The 26,210-nt window shown below is 53.4% G+C and overlaps 1 protein-coding gene across 2 annotated transcripts; it reads right to left on the bottom strand.

Annotated features, from left to right (window-relative positions):
* Window positions 1–5,822: 5,822 nt before the first annotated feature.
* On the bottom strand, window positions 5,823–13,583 carry IRF1 (interferon regulatory factor 1). 2 transcript variants are annotated; one of them, XM_011969269.1, is made up of 10 exons: window positions 13,336–13,583; window positions 12,209–12,300; window positions 10,740–10,839; window positions 9,738–9,914; window positions 9,577–9,626; window positions 9,339–9,468; window positions 9,031–9,153; window positions 8,433–8,482; window positions 7,125–7,260; window positions 5,823–6,838 (listed from the first exon to the last, which is right to left on the bottom strand). In XM_011969269.1, exons 2-10 carry the CDS (start codon window positions 12,293–12,295, stop codon window positions 6,714–6,716), a joined length of 978 nt encoding a protein of 325 aa, XP_011824659.1. In that variant the 5' UTR covers window positions 12,296–12,300; window positions 13,336–13,583; the 3' UTR covers window positions 5,823–6,713. The 2 variants fall into 2 exon arrangements, with proteins under 2 accessions (XP_011824659.1, XP_011824660.1); XM_011969270.1 differs by lacking the exon at window positions 9,031–9,153 and having other exon boundaries at window positions 13,336–13,578.
* Between the last annotated feature and the right edge of the window lie 12,627 nt (window positions 13,584–26,210).

The raw sequence follows: 26,210 nt of genomic DNA, 5'->3' as shown, positions 1-26,210 counted from the left end.
ACCGTTGCCCTGGTGTGGCCGACATGACAGGACTTCTTGTAATTCTGGCCTAATGGCTCCCACATCCCCAAACACCAACTCCATGTCCATATGCCTCCCTTGTTCCACAAAGCTGGCTTTCTCCAAGAAACCAGAGAAGCACATGATCCCTGCCACACCTCTCCTGGGGCCTCCCTCCTGATCTGAGATCCTGGGTATATCCCGTGGCCTCTCTGAGCGAAGGTAGAGCTGAGTTGTGTGGGGTTTTTTGTTTTTTTAACCACTGTGTAAGAACTCACTACTTGGGCCCCAATTCTGGACAAATTCCAGATTGACAGTGTGAGGGAGAGGTGGTAGCAGAACTGGACATCCCCACAACATTGTTGCTTTGAAGGAAAGAAGAAGGGCAGAAACAGGAGGGGACCCAGCATTGGCCTGAAATGGATGCAAAGGCCTCACCCAGGCTGCCCCTCTGGGCTGGCACAGGAGGGCAGGGGAGAGCCTTCCCTAAAGGAAGCCTGCAGGTGAATTCCAGTGCCCGCCTGATGTAGGGTAGCAACTGGCCAGCTGCCAGAGGTGCCAGGTGTTCTCAGGGATCAAGAAACCAGGAATTAGGCCCACCAAAGCCATAGGGTCTGACCCGAGCCTGGTGGCTGAGAATGAGGATGTATCTGTGCATGGTCCTGAGTCTCACAGTCAGCCACCCAGGGTCCAGATCTCTAAGGAACCCCAGGACCTAACAGCGGGTCTGGTTTAAAGCAGGAGAACAGGAGACTACGTTGTCTTGCTGAGACAGAAACATGGCTGAAAAGTCCTCTTTGATCCTGGGAGCTGAGATAAGGCCTAGCAGGCCAGAGTCCCCTGTTTGCTCCAGACAGGTCTGCTGTGGCTGAGCTGCCCCCTGCACTGAGGCCAAGTTACAAACCTGTCTGTGTCCCGGCCCCTGGGGGCCCCACCCTTCGAAACTGCAGGTGGCCTCCAGGGCATAGGTGGGGCATTGCTTCCCTTGAGGACCAAGCCAAACCCTACCCTGTTGGGGCCCTGGGGCCTGTAGCAGCAGAGCCATGTTGCCAGGGGTGTCGGAAGCTGTGTGTGCTGGGGGAAGGGAGGAGAGCTGAAGGCAGGACAGCAGCTGCAGCTTTTGCTGTCTTCCCTCAGCATCCACAAGTGCTTGCTTGGCATAAGGCGCTCGGGGCCTGCCCCTTGCTAGTTCTCCCCAGCTTCTTGTGTAGGCCTCCGTATACTTCTCTCAGGCAGCCTGATATGGAACCAACCTGGATTCTGGGCACAGACAGATGTGGGTTGGAACCAAGGTTCCATACTGATTAGGTGGTGAGAGTTGGTTTCCTGGTCTGTGAACAAGGGCCATGGTGGGGTGCCAGTGCCGTGGTGCACACGGGGTGCTTGGCACAGCACCCAGCACAAAGTGAGCACTCAAGACCTGTGTTGCCATTATCCAGCCAGACTTTGAGGTCTTTTCCAGTTCTGCTCATTTGTGAGCTTGTGGGATCATCTCCTTGGGTGAGGAATGGTGGGCTGGACGTCTGCCTCCCCTCTTTCATCCAGTCCCCATGTCCTTGCTCCATAGCCGCCACTACCTCCCCAGCTGAAGTTTCACTCAGCACAGACTCTGCAGGCCTGTGTGTTACCACTGAGCCAGCAGACGTGGGCTTCTATAACTCCTCACCCTGAGAAAACCAGCATAAATGGGTCTCTTGAGAGCTGCCTGGAGCTAGGAAAACTATGTGGCCAGCAGCTATACCCTTCTGCTGCCTTAGACTTGGCCCCACAAGGGAGCTCCGGATGAAGACGCCAAGCTCCAACCTGCCAAGTACTTTCACCCCTGCAAAAGGAAGGCACCAGCTCCCCCTTCTCCCACCCCAGGCCTCCTTCCTCTGTGACAGCTGGCAGAACTGGGGAAAGGTTAGTGCTGAGTTCTGATGAATTGGAGGATTAGTCGTGCCCAAGTTAAGGAATAGCATTACATCTGATAGAGACGAAAGCTTTATATAGGGTCACTGTATTAGCCCTGGGTGCTCCAACAGGACTGCCTGGAGGACATCTGTACCCCTTTTCCCCTCCACATATAAGGGCAGATTTTTGGATCTGTGCACAGTGTGAAAGACCAAGTGGTCCCAGAGAATGACAACCTGGCTGTTTCCCAGCCCCACCAACCAGAGGCATTACTGCTAGAAAAAAAAACTCCACCTCCCAGGGCTACCCCAGGATTTCAGTTCCCACTTTGGCAGGCCCCACTGGAGACTTCCAGAAACATTAGAGAAAGTTCTTACCTTTGGAGTTGTAATGGTCACAACACCCTGCACACAGTGCACTAAGAGATGTTGAAAGCTGACTCACCAAGAAGGGGTGGTTTGCATATTAGCTTCTAGCTTTCTTCCTATTGCCAAGTGAGCTGAATGAATAAACCAGCCCAATGAAAGTGACACCTTTGGAGTTAAGGCAAGGAAGCCCATGACTAACCACAAATGCCCTCAAATGTCTGTAAACTTGGCCCAATATGAGAAATCTAGCTGGTGTGGCTGAGCACCACTTTGTCAGTTTACCCCAGTGGAAAGTGGTCCTTGATGACAATGATATCAGCACAACCCCAACAAAACAAATCTTTCAACAACCTCCTAGCTCCCTCAACCTACAACTTCCACCATTAGTGCTTATACTGAAACTCTTGAGAATGACCCACAGAAGCACTGTCAGGTCCTTAGAATGATCTAATTATTAAGCACAAACTTGGTTCAGATCTTACTAATACTGCTCTGTTTCAGGCATTGTTTGGCTAATGACTCGGTAGTGTCAGCTGCCATCACCTTTAGGTGAGCTGTCAGACCTTATTTTGTTTCTTTTCCTAGGAAAAGGGTGAGGTCTTGGTAGGATGCGATGGGACAGCTCTCCATCCTGAAAGGTCTGGCTCTATCCCACACTACTCCAGGCTTGGTCCCTAGGACCCAGCTCCATTGTGATGGGTGCCTGGGGAGAGTTTTGAGGTCCCTCCCTGGAGATTCCAAGCAGTTGCTACCAACTGCTCCTGGTATCAGAGGGAACTCCTGGCAACAGAGGGGATGGGGAAGTTGAGGACTTCATCTTGGTTGTGGAGATTGGAAGCTGATGGACATAATTCCTCTCTCTTTTTGGTAATTTACAAGCAATTAACTTTGCTTTTAGAACTTGAGAGATTTCCACAGCTGCCCAAGACTTCACATACCCACTGCCTACCCTCCATCAGGGATTAGACTGAAGGGCAGGAGAAAGAGAAGTCAGAGCTGCTGCTCGTTCTGGGTGGTGCCCCTTCCCTCCCATCAGTCCACTCTACCTTGCTCCACACCACCACCTGCCATCACCCACTAGGAGACCCCAGATGGAAGCCACAGGTGGCCAGCCACCTCAATCCAAATCTTAAAAAGGGCTGGTCCCTGAAGGAGCTGAAAAAGGCCATCCTGTCTAGCCTTCTGTTCCCAGGTGAAGCTATTCTTGAGAAATCCAAGTGGAGTGGAGCTTCCAAGTGGAACTTTTTTTTTTTTTTTGAGACAGAGTCTCGCTGTGTTGCCTGGGCTAGAGTGCAGTGGCATGATCTTAGCTCACTGCAACCTCCACCTCCCGGGTTCAAGTGATTCTCCTGCCTCAGCCTCCCTAGTAGCTGGAATTACAGGTGTGCACCACCACGCTTGGTTAGTTTTTTTGTTTTTCAGTAGAGACAGGGTTTCACCATGTTGCCCAGCCTGGTTTCAAACTCCTGAACTCAGGCAATCCACCCGCCTCAGCCTCCCAAAGTGCCAAGATTACAGGTGTGAGCCACCACACTCGGCCCAAGGGGAGCTTCTGACAAGCAGGGCCTGGGATAGGGGCCTGTCCAGGCATCCACATATAGAATATTTACCCAGCAGGAGTCCACCGGCCACTCACACATCATCTCCAAGATCAGAGGCCAATACTTCCTGAGCTTGACAGAGGATGAATGTGTCAGACTGACCTCTGCCCATTTTGTAGTTTTCTCATCATTTTCTCACTCAGTCTTCCCTTTTCAAGGGCCCATACTCTTCCAGAGGGCTGGGCCTAGTGAGTGGGGTCACAGTCCATATGGTTTCTGGGACTGAGAATGTGCAAGATGTGTCCATAGAGCTTTCGTTTCCTAAGCAACATATTACTGCCAGGATTCCATTCCCTAGACGATGCTGATGATACAAGCTGGCTTCTCTTGGCCAGCCTACCTACTGCTGGGTAGTGTTTATGCCCCACGGCCAGACACTGAAGAAGGAGACAGGAAAAGCACATATCCAGACCTTCCACCCTCAGACAATCCTGTAACTTGGGCTTACCTGAAGGGGGCATTGTCGTATGTCAGGAGTTCCCAAACTATGGTCTTCAGAAACACTGTTTGCCCTCCATAGAGGTTGTGTGCATCAGCCCAGGCAGAATCCTGCTTCATGTAAGGCCAGTTTTCCTAATGCATGTGTGCATGGACGTGTCTCGTGCTACACTGCAGGGCTGGTATTCAGCACCAATAGTTATTGTTGGCTGCTGAAATACCAAACTACTAGAAATGGCAGGTAAATAGCCCCAAGCCCCTATCCCCAGTGTCCTCCTGCTACTCAAACCCCTCTCCCTCAGATCTGCCCCCAGTCCAGTATCTACCTGCACTGTTCAATATGGTAACCACTGACCACATGTGACTATTTACATGTAGTTTATTAAATGCAATTAAAAGTTCAATTCCTCATTGCACTGGCCACATTTCAAGTGCTTAGTTGGCACATGTGGCTAGTGCCAGTGCCTACTGTATTGAACGGTACAGAGAGAGCATTTCATCACTCTAGAAACTGGATGGCAAGTGCTACCCAGCACAGCAGCTATGGGGACCCTTCTTGGGCTGCTGACTGTTCTGATTGTCTGTGACTGTGTCATATCAACTAACTTTTTGGAGCAGCATCTGCGTGTTAGCAGGACACATCACCTATGGCACATTCCTCAAAACCTAACACTCCTTGGGCCCCAGGAGCCCAGAATCAACTGACAGCCATGGTGATAGTCAAGGACAGGTAACTATGTTTATATGAGCATGTTCCTGTGACAGAAATGTCCCCTCCTTCTGCCATCGTCTATGTGAACATAAACAAAAGGAATTTTTTTTTTTTTTTTGAGACAAAGTCTGGCTCTTGACACCCAGGTTGGAGTAGAGTAGCAAAGTCTCGGCTCACTGCAACCTCCGCCTCCGGGTTCAAGTGATTCTTGTGCTTCAGCCTCCCGAGTAGCTGGGATTACAGGTGCCCAGCACCAGGCCCAGCTAATTTTTCTATTTTTAGTAGAGACGGGGTTTCACCATGTTGGCCAGGCTGGTCTCAAACTCCTGACCTCAGGTGATCTGCCCACCTCCGCCTCCCAAAGTGCTGGGATTACAGGCATGAGCCACCGCACCCGGCCAAATGAAAGGATTTATTTATTTTTGTTGTCGTTGCCCAGGCTGGAGTGCAATGGCATGGTCTCGGCTTACTGCAACCTCCACCTCCCAGTTTCAAGTGATTCTCTTGCCTCAGCCTCCTGAGTAGCTGGGATAACAGGCGCCCACGACCATGCCCAGCTAACTTTTGCATTTTTAGTAGAAATGGAGTTTCACCATGTTGCCCAGGCTGGTCTCAAACTCCTGACCTCATGTGATCCACCCATCTCGGCCTCCCAAAGTGTTGGGATTACAGGGGTGAGCCACCGCGCCTGGCAGAAAGGATTTTATAATAGATGCATGTCCCTGTTCACTCCAAAGTCAAGTTCAGGTGGGATGCCAATAATGAGTCCATCAGTGTTTCCATAAAAAGTAAAATCATCTACAAGTTAAATTTCTCTCTAAAAAGGCCACACCCCTTATAAACAATTTACTTTTTATAAAAAGACATGTACATATTTACACATGTTCTTATGTGTTCACACATGACTTAATGGTTAGATGACATTCCAATTTTAAGTCAAACCAAGGCGCTCACATTTCCCTCCCTGGGCCTGTTGAGAGCTGCTGGGGCTTGAGGGGGTGGTGGGCGCCGAGCAAGGCACTGTATAAATAAATGCAAAGACCAAGAACTCGGGGGAAACGTTAGTGTACACCTCTGATCAGAAATGTGGCAAGATCCACAAGAAAAAGTGCCAAGTTTTTTTCCCAAGCCCCTCAGTCAAAGTAGGCAGCAGGGTAGAGCTCCTCTGAGGCTGAAGGAGCATCTCCCCGAAGGACCCCACTTTCCTTCACATTTCACTGGCTTTGGAACAGTCCCCAGGGCTCAGCTGAAAAGGGGGTGGTTCTTTGGGAACAAGATTCATTTAGTGCAATTGTCTGTTAGTGCAGAGCCAGCCCTGGGATTGGTGTTATGCTTTTCTGGGGTCACTAGTCTGTTCCCCTAGGGGCCAGCCAGTGACAGCAAGACCCTCTCCAGGCAGCTGGGCTCAGAGGAAAAAGCCAGACACTGACTCCAGTCCAAGTCCCTGACCTGACACACCGGTCTCAGAACCTCATGTTCCCAGGAGGCAGGACCAGCTTTACCCCACAAGAAAAACCCAGACAACTGGCCTGCCAGGCCCTGAGAGGCCAATGACCCAAGAGGGGAGGCCCTATCGCCACTTGGCAGTGGGGTCACAGTTGGCTGTTGAGGGGCCCACAGAAGTCCAGCTTCTCTGCACCATATCCACCAGGATGCCAGGTCCTGCTTGCCTAGAGGACTAAGAAGGGCCCAGGGGCCCTGCTACGGTGCACAGGGAATGGCCTGGATGGAGGGCAACCGGACTGGGGTCAGCAGGCTGTCCAGCCAGGTGGCATCCATGTTCTTCAGATCTGTGAAGACGCGCTGTAGACTCAGCCCAATATCACCTAGAAGATATGAAGAAGGTTGTATGAGGGTGGGGGACGGTGGCATAAGGTGTGCTTCTGCCTACCCTTGAAGGCCACAGACATGGCCTCCGCTCTTCACAGCACAGCAGCAAACATCTACTCACCTTCAGGCAAACCTTAAGGCATGGCAGTAGTAGCTAATTCACAATGTGTCAGTACCCCAGATGCTTTACCGCACTGCTCCCTGGCCCTGCCCCCAAGCTTTCTCCATCCCTATGTGGTTCTCCCTCCTCTAAGAAGCCATATGGATCCAGGGCCTTCTTACCCCCTGGGCTGTCAATTTCTGGCTCCTCCTTACAGCTAAAGTCTCCATAGACAGAGGTGGGCTGGACTCCAGGTTCATTGAGTAGGTACCCCTTCCCGTCCACGTTTGTTGGCTGCCACTCCGACTGCTCCAAGAGCTGAGGACAGAAGAGCAAGAGGCTATCAACTCCCTTCCAGTGCAGACTCACCCTGTGGCCCTGCCCTCAATGAACCAGCTCCTCTCAGCCAGGATCACACCCTTGGCCATCTTCACAATCTCAGATAGGATGCAGAAGTGCACTGCAGTCAGGACAAGGGCCCAGGAGGGAGGAGGCAGAAATGCATGTTGGCACTGGTCCTCAATTCATTTCCCACCCCTCTCACACCCACTCTCTGGCACTTCACTCTCTACAACTTCCCTCTCAACTGTGTAAGGACATAGTAAGAGGGAATGGGGCTTAAAACAAAGGTAAGCAAAACAAATCAAGAAAAGATGACTAGAAAAGCTACAGATAAGGAACTACATACATGTCTTAATTTTCTGGGCTGATGGAACAGCTGGGGTACAACTACTGCAAAAACTTTTTTTTTGAAATGGAGTTTTGCTCTTGTTGCCTAGGCTGGAGTTCAATGACACAATCTCGGCTCACTGCAACCTCCGCCTCTGAGGTTCAAGCGATTCTCCTGCCTCAGCCTTCGGAGTAGCTGGGATTACAGGCATGCGCCACCAGGCCTGGCTAATTTTTGTATTTTTAGTAGAGATGGGTTTCACCATGTTAGTCAGGCTGGTCTCGAACCCCTGACCTCAGGTGATCCACCCGCCTTGGCCTTCCAAAGTGCTGGGATTACAGGTGTGAGCCACCGCCCCCGGCTGCAAAAACTTCTTTATATTCACTTTTAAAACTGAAGCAGAAAAAAAAACCTGGAGGATAATTTGCTAACTTTTTCTATAAAACCATCATATTAATGAATCCTAAAGGCTGATTATTGAAACCTGATGTGCATTTCCCAAACTAGCAGGGCTGCGGCATGTTGGGGCAGAGGGTGCAGGCCAGGGACCCATCGCTGATAGTGCCTGACTCACAGAGCTGTCTGATGCCCCCAGGCTTGCTTCAGGATGGCCTGTCGGAGGCCAGGCCTCCCACCTGCCTTCCCTACCCATGGTGGCTTTCCCACCAGTCAAGCCACGTGAATGTGGCACTTGTGGGATGATGCAAGCAGCCAGGTGACAATAGCAGCTGCCCATCCTCTGATTTGGAAGCTTCACTGGTTCTCTCTCCTCATTGAGAAACGGTCATTTCAAGAGTGCCCAGGTAGGAAGGGGCTTTACCTTCATGATGTCCTCAGGTAATTTCCCTTCCTCATCCTCATCTGTTGCAGCTGTGGATGGAGAAAGCAGAGAGGTTGGCTGGCAGTCAGCCACACTCGCCCTGCAGTTCCAGTTCCAGCCCACCAGATCCCCTGTCCTTTCTCTGTCTCTCTCTCTCTGACACACACACACACACACAGACACACACACACACACACCCCTCCCAGTGGACCTGCCTGCCATGGAGATTCCAGAACAGGACACCGGCCTGGTGACTCAGCCTCTCAAACCCTGAAGCCACGCCTCTTCCCACCCCCACCCCACTTCCTTCCTCACCCTCAGATGCTGGGCTGCAGAGGAGGAAGGAGAAACAGCACCCCAAAATACAGCCCCTGGCCCCCTTCCCTCCTCTCACCAGCCCCCACTGTGCTGCAGCCCACTCTGAACTGCCTTCCTAGTGTCCCCGTTGCTTGCCTCCCCCCACGGGGGCTAAGACTGGGCAATGCCCAGCTCAATCAGCTTAGTGCCAGGTGGAGTTCTGAGCGTCTTTTCTCTCTCAGGAAGCCCTTCACAGGACCCAGACAGTCAAGCAGGCAGGCCAGGCCCCAGGAGCACCAACCTTCAGAGGTGGAGGGCATGGGTGACACCTGGAAGTTGTACAGATCACTGGTGCTGTCCGGCACAACTTCCACTGGGATGTGCCAGTCGGGGAGAGTGCTGCTGACAGCACACGGCGACAGTGCTGGGGGACAGCAGAAGCCATGGGTCAAGGCTGTGTGCTTTCTTAGTTTGCAAGACATCGAGCGCCCCCCCCCACCAACCCTGCAGCCTGCACTAATGGGCCACCATCTGCCAGCACCATGCCTCCAAGAGAAAGAGCTATCCCACTGACTTGTGGGGTCCCCTGCCAGACCTGCACCAGCTCACCTGGAGTCAGGGCCCGCTCCACCTCCAAGTCCTGCATGTAGCCCGGAGCTGTGTAGCTGCTGTGGTCATCAGGCAGAGTGGAGCTGCTGAGTCCATCAGAGAAGGTATCAGGGCTGGAATCCCCACATGACTGTCAAGGGAGAAAGCAGCTTAGGCCCAGGTCCACCTTAGCATTTCTTCCACTGCTCACCCTGGCCCACAGGTGACCAAAGGCCTGGCTGCTTAGGACCACACTCACCTTCCTCTTGGCCTTGCTCTTAGCATCTCGGCTGGACTTTGACTTTCTTTCTGTGGAGCAGACAGGCTGTCAGCCTTGGTGCAGGCTCGCCAGACCCAGCTGACCTTCTTCTACCCTCCCTCCCTAAGGGTGCTTCCCAAGGACCCAGAGTCCTTGGATACCTTTTCTCTGGTTCTTGGTGAGAGGTGGAAGCATCCGGTACACTCGCACAGCTGAGCTGCCCTTGTTCCTGCTCTGGTCCTTCACCTCCTCAATATCTGGCAGGGAGTTCATGGCACAGCGAAAGTTGGCCTTCCACGTCTTGGGATCTGGTTCCTTTTCCCCTGCTTTGTATCGGCCTAGAGGACAGGAGAAAAAAGAGGATCGTCAGGGCCACAGGTAGGGATCCTCAGCTGCCCCTGGCCTGGTGGAGGAAGGTAAGGGTATCCCTGAGCTCTCATGCTACCAGACAGCCACAGTGGTCAAACCAGCAGGTACTCCAGTGACACTCTGCAGGTCCTAGGCCCTGGACCTTCTCAAATGCCGAGGCTTGGCTTAAACACATCTAGCGGGCCTCAGTGAAGGGCCCAGCTAGAAGCACTAGAGTCCCCATATCCCCAAAGTGGACTATCTGTGTCCCAGACCATGCCCAGTCTTCCTCCTTGGGCTATCAGCAGCCACAAGGTGGGCTGGGGCTTATCTGATATTTCCAAACATGGGAGTGGGCACAGACTGGGCAGCAGAGAACAGTAACTAATGGGTGGGCCGACTGTTCTGAGATGGGCCTAGAGCTCCATCTTTCAAGGATAAAGGAGGCTACCAACCACACGAGCCTTGGACCAAGGGCCTTGGTCAACATGAAGGCAGACTTGGGTCTCTTTCAGTGCCCTGGCTTACAGCTGCTTTTCACAGATGCTTTTGCCAGGGAAAACTCTCATCTAGCCACAACCCCCCTGAAGCCACACACTTTCTAAGATCTTGGCTTTAGAAATCCCTTTGAGAATTTGCTGAAATGATGGACTCTCTTCTCCAGAAACACTAGTCTGCCACCAGCCCCTGTTCCCAGTAATTCTGCATATTGTCTCAGGGAGCTCAGGGACCCCAGTGGAGAGCCTCTGTGTTAACGTTAGTGCCTCCTCTTGTCTCTACCCTGGCCTTCCTAGGCCTGAGTCCCAGGCACACACCTGTGTGAATGGCCCAGCTCCGGAACAAACAGGCATCCTTGTTGATGTCCCAGCCATGCTTGGCAGCATGCTTCCATGGGATCTGGAAGATCATCTCCTCCTGAACAACACACACATATACACGAGGCTGTGTCAGCTCAGAGACCACAGACTTTGGGGCTGAGTCTGAGACCCAGGCTTGCCCAGCCAGACAGGTCTGAGAAAAGGCTGACTTCCCCTTTTCCCCCTGCCATCTGGCTTGGACTGACCCATCTTTAGGCTGGCTTAAACAGACCACTCTGGATCTCTCAGGAGGGACTCCTAGTTCGGATGAGCTGCAGCACTATTAGCTCACAAAGACCTCCCTCTGCCTGTTACACATGTGCTAGGACCCACACAGGGCACCCTCCCCCGAAGCCCTGATTTTGAAACTCTGGGATGTTTCTCTCTGGCTTGTAAACACCAACATGGAAGTAAGAACTTCTTCCATTAGAAAGGACTCCTCAGGACACCTGGGACCATGGGCTTCTACACAAGAGGTCCTGGTCATACCACTGAGGGAGCTCTGGGCTAGACTTGGATGGTGAACACTGTGTAACCCTGGCATTGTCACTGTATCTCTTTTCCCCTCAGTTTTCTCTTCTCTGAAATGAGAAAACATATCCAACAAAATTTTGAGAATTAAAAACCAGAGAATGTGTAGGGACACAGTGACAAATATGAAGTCTAAGGTCTTACTGTTATTATCACTAATGGTTAACAGTAAAGATTTCTGAGTCAGACCATTCAAGTTCAAATCTTGGCTTCATCACTTTTTGTGTGATCTTACAATCTTCCTCTCAGTGCCTCTGTTTACTTATCTGAAAATGATGACATGAACAGGACCTACCCCACAGGACTACTGCGAGGATTAAATGACACAATGTAAATAACATACTTAGCAGGTGCCAGGCACACAGAGTATTCAGTAAGCATTAGCTATTATTATTAATACTATCATTGCTACTAAGCCTATAGTGTCTATGTTGCCCCAAGTGCACCAGCTATAGGCTTCTTGGGCCACAGTGACTGGTGCAAGATTGATTCGTTTGTCCTCTGCTAAGCCAGCCACCTTTCTGCCCAGCAGCATCCACTTCTCAAGTCTTCTATTTGTTTGATTAGAGCCCTGCAAGGTGCTGTGTATGTTTGTAAGGGTCTCCCTCAGAGGAGACCAGAACTCCAGCTCTGCAGATGCTGGGAAAGTCTTGCTGCTGGAAACTGGAAGTGCCTTCAGGTGGGTGCCCTACCTCAAGAAGGGAAGAAAGCAGGAGTCGTGCAAGTGAGGCCCAGGCTGGGCCTTGCACACTCCCTCCCTGCATGCAGGACCCACTGGGAGAAACATCTGCCTGTCCCATTATCACTTCCCTTTTTGAGCTGCATCTGAAGCTTTGGTCCCTCCAGAAGTACATGGGTTAAAACAGTGGCAGGAAAATCCAAAGAGTTACACTCACTTTATTAATCCAGATGAGCCCCGGGATTTGGTTGGAATTAATCTGCATCTCTAGCCAGGGTCTCATGCGCATCCGAGTGATGGGCATGTTGGCTGTAAAGAGAAGACAGAGGCTCCAGTCTGGAATCTGTTGAACAGTACCTGGGCACTGACCTGCCCCACCCGAGTTCACTTAGTTACCCTCCCCTCAGCCAGCTACTCAGTACTACACTCAGTGGGGAGGGGAGCTGCCCTGGAATAAAACTGCTCTCTAAGTTTTTTCAGCATCTTAGGCAAAAATGCTTCTGCCCCTTCCTCCATCCCAGCCAGTCACTGGATGAGACAGGCATGCAAGCGATGGCTTTAGGATTCATGTGCAGGAAAAGAGACAAAATGCACAGATATCCTAATTTCAGAACTTTTCGCTCAAAATTCAAATCCTTTGGGAAGGGAGGGACTTCTTTTGCTTGATGCCAAGAAGAAATTCTCTTGACTTGAGTTGTCACCACTAGCTTGTAAAGGGCTAGCCATCACCCTGAACAGCCCCCCCTGAATCCATTCTACGCCCTCCTGACAGTCACAGAGCCCACGACGCTAAGACTAGGACGCTAACCCTTCCGTCCCGGTTTCCCCTCCTCTGGAGAAGCGGCCCAAGGAACACCTGTGGCGCCTCTTCCCGCAGTCTCCGTAGGTCACGATTCCCTCCAGCCACCTGGGCAGTAAGCCAGCCCTTGTCACCAGCACAGGGAGCCCAAAACCTGGGGCCTGGGCGCGAAGCTGGGACCGCCGAAAGCCGGGAGCACTGGGCACCCACGCGTGGGCGGACACTCGGTCCCCGGCACGGCGTGTGGATGCGCGGGACGAACGTAGCGGGCCACCTACAGGCCTCCAGCGGCTGCGCGCACGCAGATCTGCGAAAGCTGCCCGGCGCCGGCAGCCTCGTCCGGGTGGGCGGTCCACGCCGCGGCCCGCCCTCCCCGCGCCGCGGCTCGCAGCTCCTCCGGCGCCCCCCGGAGCCCGCGCGGGGGCCCAGGCAACGCCGCGCGCCCGCGAGTCTCCAACCTGGGGCTTTCGAACCCCCACTTCCTGGTGCCCCGCGCGCCTTTTATTCGACGCCGCAGGTCCCCCGCGCCGCAAAAGCGGACTCACCTTTGCTGCAGGAGCGATTCGGCGGCGGCGCGCGAAGGTCCCGGAGACGCAGGGGCTGCCGTGAGGGGGCGCGGAGCGCGACTCCGGGTGGAAGGGGGAAGAAGGCAGAGGCTGTCTGGGTCTCAAGGCCGCTGGGCACGGCTGGCGTGGGCTGGGCAAGGCTCCGGGTGGCCTCGGTTTGGCGGGGCTCGGGCGCACGTCCTGCCTCGACGAAGGAGTGGCGAACTCTGCCAGGGCAGCGGCGCCACCGAGCAATCCAAACACTTAGCGGGATTCCCCAGCCCTGGCCGGCCCCGCCTCCGGACAGCCGCGCGGGCGCCCATTGGCCGACTGCGTGCCGTCATTTCGGGGAAATCAGGCTGTTGTAGAGCTAGCGGCGAAGGGGAAGTACAGGGCGGCTGCTCCGCCCCACCCTCTCCGGCCGGGCGCCACCGCCCCGGGGCCACCACGGGCCCGCCCCGCGCGCTCCCAATCCACCCCTGCTCCGGCTCGCCCGGAGGAGGGCTGCCCTGGACAGCCCGGCACCCCCGGCCCCAGCCTCTCCTCTCACTCCGCCTTCTCCCAGCAGGCTGGCTCCTGGGGCCATCTTTTCACCCTCCTAGCGGGGTGGGGGCGGGGGTCTATCTCCTGAACGCAGGTGAGGGGATCGCCCGGGCACTTGCCGCCCTCTCCAGGGGGAACACCGGCCGAATCTCCCGACTGGCAGCCTGGCTCCTCAAGCTTGCCAGTGGGGTATCAAGAAGGGAGAGTTTCAGTCCTAGCACTACCCCTGTTTTTAGGGTTGACCCCCTCCCTCCAGGTCACTCACCTGCCCTGGGGAAGTGAAGGAAGCAGTAAGCCTACCCTGCACCGTGTGCTGTCTGGGGCTGCTGAACCAGGGGAAATCTCAACTTGGCCGCTGCTGGCACAGCCCCCAAGGGACTCAGGACCTCCGTTTTTCAACCATAAAATAACAGTAGCCCTACCTTGATGGTTTGCTGTGATGGAAAGAGATTGTAAAGCACTATGCTCCACTCGGGCAACAGACGCTGAGTAGTTTTCAAGGTCGCCGTTCCAGGGTCTAATAGTGACCAGGATGACACCCCACCCCTTTTTGGTCTGCCTCCCTGGGACTCCCCCTGGCTGGCCTTAGGGAACAGAGGAGGAGAAGGGGTTCAGAGAAGCCCAGATGGCTGAGTGAGGGTGGGGGTGGGGTAGTTCTGATTCCTCCTAATACTCCTGCCTCAGGCCACCTCCAGAGCCTCCCTGTGGCCCGCGTATGGGAGTTCCTCAATGGAAGTATTGCTGTCATCTCTGAGTCCCTAGGGCTTGGCCCAGAGAGGTTCTGGGCAGCATGGAGGAATTAGCTCAGGGCTGATCAACGCCATGGACCTAGCGAAAGGGTTGGGGAACCCAGGCCCTATGTTCCTTGGTAAGGGCCCCTACTTAACTCTCGCTCACAACTAGTCCCCGCCCCACTTATAGTCCTAGAGACTTGACTGGGTGTTCATTTTCCATCCAAAACTCTGGCCCAGGAGGCTTCTTCCTTCATCTCTCTAAAGCTCCTGACTCAGAAGTAAGTTACTCTCCCAGGCATGTCATTTCCTTCACCCCAGCTCTCCCTGCAGGGCAGCACCCCATTTTGCGGGCTATAAATAGACACACTCATGCAACATTCGACTTGCCAGTCACTCTACTACCTCCCTCCCGTAGAGGAAATGCATGGGTTAATCCTATTCTGGTGCATTGCAATCTGAGTGCTGTGACCGATGCCAAACCTGGCATCAGTACCAGCAGAAATGGGCAAAACTGTCTACCAGATAGAGGTGAGTCAGGAGCTAGGAGAGGAAAGGAGGTAGAAGAAACTGAGGAAGGAACCTAACTGAGTGTTAAGCAAAGTGGAGGGCAATGACACTCTGGAATGGAAAGATGGGGTTTGGGGTACTTTAAGTGACAAATGGGAGTGGGGACTTGCTACAGGGACCAAGACCTTCTGAGCAAGAATGAGAGAAAACAAGTGACTCCTGAGTTGTGGGATCCTTTCTTGATACAGCAAATAGATGCGTGTCTTGCCCCTGAGAACCTGACACACCCACTGGAAAATTCAGGATGAGATTAGGGAAAGGAAGTTTGCATCCTTGTCTCCTGATAAATTGACCACAGTGACCCTGTGAAGGCAACAGGAGACTATAAAAAGTACTTTAAAACAAAAACTTAATTTTAATTCACAGATACAGGTATGAATATACCTGTAATGTGTATGTATATTTAGCCATAATGAGCATCTTTCCATGTCATGAAATGTACTTATGCAATATCATTTGCAATAGGTATATATTATTCTTTCATAAGGATAAATAAAAATTTACCCAATTAATCCCCTATTGTAGGACAGTTAGGTTATTTCCATTTTTTCATAATACAAACAACACTATTAGCTAAATCTTTGTGCACATCAATAATTTTTTGCTTAGGAGAAATTCCCCAGTTAGGATTTACCAATGAAACTGTCATTTACATTTACATCTTTGACCTTTTTTTTTTTAACCTTAGGGATTCTTATTTTATTTTGAAGCCTATAAGAATCTGATTATTATGACTAGGGGTACTATACTCCGACTCAGTGAAATAAAGCTAAGCCATGTTTAAGTACCCAACATTTTTATTGTAATGGCTTTTGGTGAATCACATTCTAAGATGTAGAACATTCCCTGTGATCCCCAGCAGAAAACGTAGGCTCCTGTAGGCTCTTAGTAATTCGGAGCCAGCCCTTTTCTCTCCCACCGTCTTCTGGGTCTTCCTTCCCTGTATCTGGTTGTGATTTCATAGTCCAGGACCAGACTATTGTTGCCCCAACCTCCCCCTGGGCCTCCCTGCCTATCAGTCCTGCCCAGGTAGATGGGGAAAATGGTGCTTCTGCACTGGAATGATCTCCCTAACTTGGATGATCTCCTTAACACTCAGGGCCACCCAGGAGCCTTCTGAGCTCCCCTACATTCAGCCCCACATTCAAATCTTTGCTCAGTCTGGTCCTGGCGTCCCATTCCAACCATCTGTCCCTGACAGCTTCCCTACCCTTGGCAGTAGGAAAGATGAAACTAAAGGGGGATGAAAAGAGAACACAGGATTTGAGTCTGAAAGCCTGAGTTCTTATTGTGCTTTTTCCACTTGCTATGTGATCTTAGCAAGTTACTGTCCCTCTCTGGGGCTCAATTCTCTTATCTGTAAAATAGAGATCATCTGTCTCCATCTCTCCTAAATATAAAATTAGACTATCAAAATTATTTCCAAACTGTAAGACATAAGTCAAATGAAATGTATGAACAGGAACGCATGAACCTTTCCCTGTGTTTCCATTCTCTGAACACACTGTGTTTGTCCCCTCATCCCTATCTCCTCAGGATACTTGGCAACACTCGTCCTCTCTCAATCTCCCTCTCCCTTGCCCACCCCACCACTTCAATCTCTGTGTCTTTTTTTAAGGCCCAGAGCATATGCCTGATCTCTTCAAAATGCCCGCAAAGCAATCAACCAGAAGTCCTTTCTTTTCCCTCCTTGGACCCCTTTGGTTCTTAACTTTCATGTGTTGCCTTTTCACCACTAGTCACTTTATACGTGGTGGGAACAAACTCTGGGGAACAAAGTCTACATTTTTTCTGTGAGAAAAATAACTCTACGTGTTTTCTGTGGGAAATCTTAGCAGGTTCCTCATGCCCAGCAGCTGAAGCGAGCTAGGGATTAGCTGAGGGTAGCCAGCACCCTGTACTGCGCGAGGTCTTCCTTACAGATACCTCTCATCCATACCCTCACTCGATGAGGGTGAATTCATTGTGTGGCCTGTCTGTATTGGGGCCTGGATTTTTCTGTGCTGGCAAGAGGAGGCTAACTGCCTGGCAGGGCCTCCTTTGAAGTGACTTCTGCAATCAGGATGCTGAAGGCAAGATCATCTCACACACACATTCACACACCCTGTGGGAGCCTCTACCCTGACAGACAATTCTTGTCCCCAGTTCCCTCCCTCAGGCTCTCAAAACACTGTTCACCCCCTAACTGGGCTGCAGTTAGTCCTGAAGCCCAGAAACATGGCTCCCAATGTGTCACCATGCACACACACATCCATGCACAGGGCCACACAGACCACACTAAGGTGATGCTGCCATCTTTGCTCTCCCCTGCAGAGTGCCCACCATGAGAGTTTGTGAGCGCTGAGGAGCAGGTGCCAGTGAGGTTTGAACAAGGTGTTTTATTGTTTTGTTTTGTTTGAGGTGGAGTCTTCCTCTGTCACCCAGGCTGGAGTGCAGCGACGTGATCTCGGCTCACTGCAACCTTTGCCTCCCCGGGTTCAGCACTTCTCCTGCCTCAGCCTCCCAAATAGCTAACCCACCACCTCACCCAGCTAATTTTTGTATTTTTGGCAGAGATGGGGTTTCACCACGTTGGCCAGGCTGGTCTCCAACTCCTTACCTCAGGTGATGCACTGCCTCGACCTCCCAAAGTGCTGGGATTACGGGCAAGTGGTGGGATTACGGGCAAGTGCTGGGATTACAGGCGTGAGCCACGGCGCCTGACCTGAACTAGGTTTTTGACTGGGATACCTGCTACCTGTGGAGCCTGCTACCCAGAGAGGGGGCCACAGTCCCCAAAGCAGACAAACACCCCCCAGCATGCCTTCCAGCCTTTCAGGTGCAGAAGTAGTAGGGCTCTCTGAAATGCTCAAAGCCTTCATCTCTATTTTCACAGAAACCTGAGAGGCAGGCAGTCCTAAACTGTGAATTGCAGAACACAAGCCAGAAATAAAAGCATCCAAAAGCTTGAAGGCAGAATCCAAGGGTCATCACCCTGCCTGCAAGGAGCCTAATTGGTGAGAAAGAAAGTCCCTTAATTCATTCAACATATATGAATCGCACGCAAGCCTGCTTTTCAGTCAACCCCAGGTTTGGTCCTGGAGATACACTGGGGCACCGGACCAGCCCCTCCCCTCTCAAAGGTTTGGCAAAAAATGCTGTATGACACAGCAGAATAAACGTTGTATTGTTATAAAATTCCTAAACGCAGAATGGGGGGCTGAAGCTGGCTGGAAAATCACTAGGGGGTCATGATGGAATATTGAGCCAAGGAACTGCTCCAGTGCTCAGGGCTGTTCCGGAACCCCCTGAGAGTGGGGCGGGGTGACAGTGTGGGCTGCCGCTGATGGCTGCTGCGGAGCTTCATTTCTTATAAACACCACCGTTGGGAGGAAAGAGAACTCAGCTCCCCGTCAGTCCCGTGGGGCCCGGAGGCCGGGGGAGGCTCCCGGGCCAGGCCCAGCGGCCGCGACCTGGAGCAGGGATTGATGGGATCAGCACTCTCCTCCCCCGCGCCAATGGGTGCTGCAGAACGGCCCACGCCCACTGCCGTTCGCCCGGGGCTCCCCTGGCGGGCTTCTTGGTCTTTGTAGGGGCTGCAGCACCTCCACTTCACCGTGATGTGGAGTCCTTCGCCCCCAGGTGACCCACGCTCCACAGCCCCGGCCAGAACTTGGGGTGGGGGCGGGGGGTGTTTGACGGGGAGGGGGCACAGTCCTTTCGGGCCAACTTCCACATTCCTGCTCCGCCCAGGCGGGGGGTGAGTCGGGGTGAGCAGCCGGCTCCAAGCTGGCCGGCTTCCTGGAAAGGGAGGGCCAGCGGGAGAACTGCAAATCCTCCCAGCCCTGGTGGCTGCCCGCCTCCTCCCTACCCATTCCTCCCCACCCCACTTCCACCCCTACTCCCCAGCAAGCTGGCAGCCCCGCCCCTGCCAGGCGGCTCACCTGCCCGCGACCAGGGCACTTCCTCCTCCTTCCCCGCCCAGCCTCCCGCTACAAGCCACGGGTTTGCAGCCGGGTCAGCAGCTACAGGCTGTGTGACCTCAGGCAAGTTGCTAAACTTCTCTGTGCCCATTATCTCCCCCTGCGAGATGGAGCTAGCAACAATCGGGGTGCAGAGCTTTCCGCGAACACCGCTGCACTTCCCTCTTCCCTGCTCCACCACCTTCCCCTTCCGCTCGGTTTGGCAGGGGCACAGGGGATGCACAGAAAAGGTGCCCGACTGTAAATTGCCGCAGGGGAAGGCCGTGTTGCGTCCCTCGCCCGGGCACTGCCCTCCGTTGCAGCCTGAGACTTGGGTTAGACCCGCGGCTTTCCCGTTGGAGGTGCGGGTGGTGCTGAGCTGCTGGACTGACGCTGCCCGCCGGGGGTCGGCGCGCAGGCACTCAGATGGCTCCCACCTCAGCCTGGGCCTCGCAGCTGGCGGTGGGGCGGGGCGCAGGCGCTGGGTAGGGGAAGGCTTGGGTCCGGCCACCCAGTGGGGGTCAGCCCCAGCGCCGGTTTCCGCGGGGCCGCGCCGGAGGGGCGGAATCTGGGTTTCGGTTTCTTGCAAACGCGGCGGCAACAGGGAAATCGAGGAGTTTCCGGGAACTGAACCGCGCTGGGAGCGCTAAGGTCTGCGCAGCGGCGGGGGCAGGGGGACGGGCGGGCGTCCAGTGTTACCGGCCAGTGGCCAGCTGGAAGTTCCAGCGGGAGCTGGGGAAAACCGGCCCCGGAAAAGCCCCACCTGAATGCACCTGCCCCCAGCCCTCTCCGGATGGTGTTCACGCTGAGGGTGGGGGTGTGAAGGATGGACCTGCCTGCAGGGGTGGCCTTTAGGGAATGAGGGAGGAAATTCTACAAGCCGAGGGCTTTGAGGGTGTGCACGTGGGGAAAGAGGGGACTGTGAGCAGCCAGGTGGGAGCTAAGGAATTGGGATATCCCCTCAAATGGCTGAGGTCTCCAGCTGTCCCCTCATTGTCACATCCCATCTTATTATCCTTATATCATGAGGTCTCCCTACTGAGATTATCTCCGTAGTGTCCTCTTTTGCTTATTTGTTGGAGGATCTCCCTGAACATGACTTGGAGCCCTTGAGAGTGAGCCCTGACTGTCTGGTCTAGCCTCCTGGATCTAGAACCCGCTAACCTCCATCAGGGGCTTGTGATTGTTTACTGAGGGAAGGAGTAGGGTGAGTTTGAGGCATCTGTGGGGTCCCTATGCCTTCTGACCTGCTTCCCCACAGGACCCCTAGCCCACTCAGGTCCTGCCATGTCCCCAGTTGAAGGAAGCCCCACTCTGCAGGAGAGGCCTTGGCTTTGTGGGAGGGGCTTCCCTTGTAATTCCCTGAGAGCTGCTTTCCAGCTGGGGTGGCTGGACAGAAGGCGGACTGCAGTCATCACAGAGGAATGCTGGCCGTGGGGTCGGCCACTTCCTTCCCTCCCCAGGGCTTGGATCTCAGGCCAGGGATTATGGTGGGTTGGCCCTGGATCTGAGACAAGAAGGCTGGGAGTTTGGGCTGCAGAGGGAGAGTCCAGTACCCTCCCTGATCTCTGCAGCCCACAGCAGTACCTGGGGTCAAGGTGGACAGTGTCACCGGCAAGCCCATGTTTCCTAAATGCATGCCTTTGAGACCACAAGTCTATGGTAAGGATCTCTTTCCTTACGGCCCTGAGACCACGGCTCTTGGAAAGACATAAATCAGACTAAGTGGAGCTCCCTCAGTCCAGAAGAGCTGGGGCTGGGGCAGGTAGCAGTGGTGGCTATTCTGGAAGCAGCCAGCTAGCCAGTGGAAGGAAAGGCAGAAAGATCTCCCTAGCATCCCTGTATGGGCCAACATTGACTTTCATCAGCCCAGGCTTAGGATCAGGGTGGCTGGCCTGGGAGAGGGCCAGGGAAAGTCCAAATACTGCAAGAGTGGAGCTTGTGCCATGAGCACCTGGCAACCCTGGTGACTCAGCCTGGGAATCCCAACTCCAGGGGCAGCCCTGGAAATGAGGCTCAGGACAGTGAAGGAGTGCCATTGAGGGGCCCAGCAACTATGGCAGCTTTTAGTGAGGCCCCAGATCAAATAGGTTGTTGTCCCTTCTTTCTCCTGTGGCCCAGGGTTAGAACCAGTGATGCTGGTCCTCTGCCCAGTCCAAATAGTATTTTTGATCCATAGAACCCAACCCTCATCCTAGCCCATAAATTTGACCTGGGAGAGGACCTGGTCCTCAGAATGTCTGTGTTGGGCTCCATTTGATGTCACATCTTAGAAACAGTAGATGTAGCTCAAGCTAATAAATACCCACAGGAATGTGTCTTTGTGGTCTGGACTCAGCAAATACTGAGTTATTGGAATATTTATGGAAGGAAAGCAGGGCAGAGGCAGGAGAACAGGTGTCCCTGTGGGTGCTGGGCCCTGTTCACTGCTGTAGCCTCAGGAGCCAGCCTCCGCTGAGCAGAGAGCAGGTGCCCCATGAACCAGTGTGACATGGATGGATGGATGGATGGATGGATGGATGGATGGATGGATGGATGGACAGACAGATGGATAGATAGAAATATGAATGGTGGATTCAGATGGTCTCAGCAGCATGCACATTTTCCCCAAGATGGTCTTTGCAACAAGACAATTTCCACAGAAACTGGTGGGTGCCCCAGAAGGAGGGAAGGAAGGATGTGGCTTCTCCAAGCAGCACTATGGTTGTTTCTGCCAGGTTCTGTCTCTCCAAGGGGACCTCTGCTCCCTTTCCTATAGCCCTGTTCACATGTGTGGCCCCTCAAAGTCCAGCAGAGCCCGGGGGCCTACTGGCAAGGGCCACCCAGACACAGAACAGGGGAAAAGGGCTGTTAACATTAGCCGGCTGTTCCCTTCCTGTCCTGGAAAGTAGGTCCACAAAGAAATTTAGGTAGGACCTCAGCCAGGTGTGAGAGATTCCAGTTTCTTTCTCTGCATGAGTAAGTCCTCGGGAAAGCATCTGTTGATCAGCTGACTGACTGACTGGCAAGAGGAGCAGAGGGTCAGCAGAGACCCACCTGCCTGGATGGTGTGGGAGAAAGCATGCCTGCCCTCCATCTTGACAAGTGACAAACCGCAGTGAATGTGTCACCACATCAGATAGCCAGCGTGAAGTGCTGCACTGGGAGTGTTTAAATGTCTGGGTGCATAATCGGGAGCAAAATGGACAAGGGTATGCTGGGGGCTCTAAGCCAGGAGGCCTCTGGTGACTAGTCACCTCCAGGAAGCAAAAGCCATTCTTTCTTCCTTGAGAACCCTCATGAATACTAGAGAGGGCTTCCCACAGCCCCATGGGCTGGGGCATGAGTGTGTTATGCTTTGCTTTGAGTGGAGGAGGTGACTCCAGAAGGCTAAAGATTTAGGGACAGCTAATGGTCCTGGAAGGTTTCTCAGCCTTGGGCCTACGCTGGCCCTGTGAGGGGACTTAGAAGTAAGCACCATGGTCTCCACTACTAACCTGCATGTGAGCTCTCCAAGGGCAGAGGATGCTCAGAGCCACCCATGCACCCCCACTCTGGCACCCAGCACATTGCTCTCAGGCAGTAGGCACTGAGTAAGTGTGCTCTGATTGCAGTGCCAGACACGTGTCATACCTCGAGTAAGAGGCAAAGAGGCAGAGATGCTGGGAGTATGGAGACTGAGCAGGTTGTCTCAGTCATGTTCACAGATGGCTACTCTGAGGAGGGGACAGTTCAGCAAAGCCTCAAAGGATGAGTCAAAGGTAATAGGCTAATAGTAGGAGAGGGCATTCCAGAATGTGGAAACAGCCCAAGGAAAGGCTTGGCAGCTGAGAAGTGCAGAACAGATCTCACTTTTGGTGTGGCCTGGAGTAGCTGCCCCAGAAGCTGAGGTTGGACCAGCCAGTAGGGGCCACGCTCTGAAGAGCCTGGATGCTGTGCCCAGGAGTGGACTCTATCCTGGTAGACAGAGGCCACTCACGGCTGGACTGATGGTGCCTCCCTTTCTGGAGCCAAGGCCCAGACCAGGGTCTGTCATCAGATGTCTGTTGAATTAAATGCTAGGGCAGGTCTTGTGAGGGCCACTGGTGGCCTGACCTATGCTCTAGAAAACTTTCTGTGGCTGCTACAGAGGATTATGCCTGTGGCACAGCAGGGCAAGACTGGGGTGAGAGTTTCCTAAAGGCACAACATTTAAGGAGGTACTCGCTCTCAGGGACCAACCCTATACTTGTGTGAGTCTGACGGTGAGTGCCTCCTTAAAGGTTTCACCCTAAGCACCTGCCCTGCCTGCTTGCTCCATCCTATCTGCTCCCTTCTGCACACTGGAGGCTGGGAGGTAGACTAGAGGCAGCTCAAGTGATCCAGGCATATTAGGGCTGTGGCCATAGGGGATAGAGAGAGATAGGCCTAGCTGAGAGCAGAATCAGATAACAGGATTTGCCAGGACATGAGACTGGCTGGAGCAGGACCCTTCCCAGGCCCTCCCCGGGTGCCCCATTCTGGGAGGAGTGTAGGAGACCCCTCACTCTGCCTAGGAGTCTATATGTCCACAGCCTGGGCCAAAACAAGACCTTGGGCCTTGGCTTCTGTCCTAGGTTATGAGTCTAGGGAACCAAGGACACTGAGCTAAAGAGAGTAGGGCAGCAGGTGAAAAAGCAACAAGCTGCCCCAGGAAGGCCCAGGCCACTGGAGACCACAGCTAGAACCCAAAACCATGTCCCAAGACTACTCGGCCTTGCCCTTTGGACACTTGCCCTTTGGATGCTTGGGCACAGCAGGGAGGAGGTGATAAGGGTGCCTCCACTGCTGGATGGGGCGTGTCTGTCAGTCCATCATCCCCCTACTGTCTGCCCAGCAAGACCAGGGGCCACCCCTAGGTGCTCCCCAGGGAATTAGCAGCTTGGTTCCCCAGGCCAAACCCCTACAAGCTCTGACCCTATAGCAACAGCACCCCCTGCTGGCTAATATGGAAAAACAGCCTCTTTCCCTCCTCTTGCAGGCGGAAGTTTAGGGGTCTTGGAGAAAGAGAAGGGTGCAGGCACAATGCTGCGGGAAAGGGTGGGGGCAGGAATTCAGGATGGACTTTGGCTCCGGCAGATAAGTAGGTGCCACCTGGTAAACAGAGCACCTATTTCCTGATCAGTAGCCTTTGAACAGATGCCAGAAAGGCCAGGACCCAAGCAAAGGCAGAAATGGGGGTTTCTAAGGTAACTGCTGAGCGAGGCTGGCTCTCGTGGGAGTCCCTTCCTTCTCCTACAGCATCATGCCCAGGAAGGCCTGCATCCTCTGCTGAGCACTGTTCTCCTCAGGTGGACTCAGGAACTCCCTCAGATTCCCCCTGAGCAATTCCCCTGGCCACACAGAGGATTTGGCCCAGGACTGAGGGCTGAGAGCTAGGCCTGAGACAGGGTAGTGTGCCTCAGGCACCTTAAAAGGAGGAATTGTCCCTAGAACTCCTCCTGCAACTATCCAAGGCTAGGAATGGAGGCAGGGACACATCAGCAGAACAAAATCCCAGAGTGTCCCTGAGCAGCTGCCTGGCTCTTCAGATGCAAACCTGGTTAGACACACTCTTCTCCTGAGCTCCAGGCCCATGACTCAGGCACAAGGAGCACCTCGCAGTGCTGGATGAGATGTCCCAGTGGACAGAGGAGCAAGAGGACCCGGTGTATGCCACCTTGACCCTTCAGCTGTCAACCAGGAAGTCCAGGCAGACACAGCCACAAGCAGGGCCATGCCCTGAGCAGCCACTTCCCAGAAAAGTTTCTGCCGCAAAACAGAGAGGGCGGCCTTCCCTGCCAAGCCCTGCCCTGCATGACCTTGGCACCTGGAGTCCTCACCTCAGATAAGAAGCCAGTGCTTCTAGGAGTTTACTTACATCATGGCTCTTGATTACAGTGAAGACGGGGGCTTCACCCTACCCAGGGAAACTTCTCTCCCGGGCCAATGGTGTGGATGGCTGCTGTTCTCCTTAGGACTCAGAGTGGACCTGGTGCTCAGGAGAGCTGCTCCTTCCCATACCCTGGATGTGAGCTCAGCAGCCATCTTGATTCACCAGGACAATGTGAGCTCCACACACCATCCTCAGACCCTCTCCTACTGGGCTCTCAGGGAGAGATGGGGCCTCCTGGAGAGTCCACAAAAAGAAAAAACTGGTTTAGCTGCCGAAACTGCCCATGCACCCCACGTACCATGCTCAGCTAGCAGCCCTGGTGCCACACAGCCTGAGAGCAGGTGGGAGCCATAGATGCAACAAGCTGTCATCAGGAATGGGAGGGCTGGGCTGCCATGCTGAGGCTGGTGGGGCAGGAGAATCAACGTTACAGCCACCAGGAAATACAGGAGCAGAGTAAACAACAGTTGAGGTCAAAAGGGTCCAATTTCCTTGGACAAGCAGGCCTCAGGAAGGCCTCCGAGCTGCACTGTCAACTGTATTGTATCCTTGTGTGTGTTCTGTGTGGACCTAACAGCCCCAGCAGACAAGGGAAGCCTAACCCTCCCTTGGGTGGCAGCCAACACTAAGACCAGAGATGTGGCAGTTGTGTCATAAAGCTCCCAAGACACTTCTGGAGGAGTCAATCTTCTCTTTCAGTCTTCTCTGCTCGTTTTTTCTTGTCATTTTCCTGCATGTATGTTTTTTCCCTCTCTCTTCTAGCCCAGAAATGTTTATTGACCAGTGGTGCCCCATTGGGAGTGGATTACTTGACACATTCACATTTACTGTGTGCCCAGGTGCCAGGCACAGAAGTAGGTGCTATGGGCACAGGCATTCAACAAGAATTTATTGAGCCCATACTATGTGCCAGACATGGCTATAGACCCTAGGGATATGGAAATGAATAAGGCAACACCCCTGCTCTTATGAAACTCATATACTGGTGGAGGCAGACAACACACAAATAAACAAGGAAAGTGTCACATAGTGATAACAATTCTGTGAAATAAAATAGCATGATGTCTTACACAGTACAGAGGTGATCACATTAGATTTGGCACTCTTGGACTATCTGAGGAGGTGACATTTTAGCTCTCTAAGTGACAGAAGGGGTGACAATGTGCAGAACAAGGGGAAGAGCATTCCAGGCAGAAGGAATAACTAGTGCCAAGGCCT

Source organism: Mandrillus leucophaeus, unplaced genomic scaffold, assembly GCF_000951045.1.
Source record: "Mandrillus leucophaeus isolate KB7577 unplaced genomic scaffold, Mleu.le_1.0 Scaffold88, whole genome shotgun sequence".
NCBI classification, from domain to species: domain Eukaryota; kingdom Metazoa; phylum Chordata; class Mammalia; order Primates; family Cercopithecidae; genus Mandrillus; species Mandrillus leucophaeus.
The sequence above is the reverse complement of the archived record's forward strand: the minus strand, read 5'-3'. Positions and strand labels throughout refer to the sequence as shown.

What these genes read in the sequence shown, in the direction of transcription:
- IRF1 (XM_011969269.1), bottom strand. Translation starts at nt 12,295, where the DNA reads ATGCCCATCACTCGGATGCGCATGAGACCCTGGCTAGAGATGCAGATT. An exon ending in GAGCTGGGCCATTCACACAG is followed by an intron (nt 9,915 to 10,739) that starts GTGTGTGCCTGG and finishes CCTGTCCTCTAG; the next exon opens with GCCGATACAAAGCAGGGGAA. An exon ending in CACCAAGAACCAGAGAAAAG is followed by an intron (nt 9,627 to 9,737) that starts GTATCCAAGGAC and finishes TCTGCTCCACAG; the next exon opens with AAAGAAAGTCAAAGTCCAGC.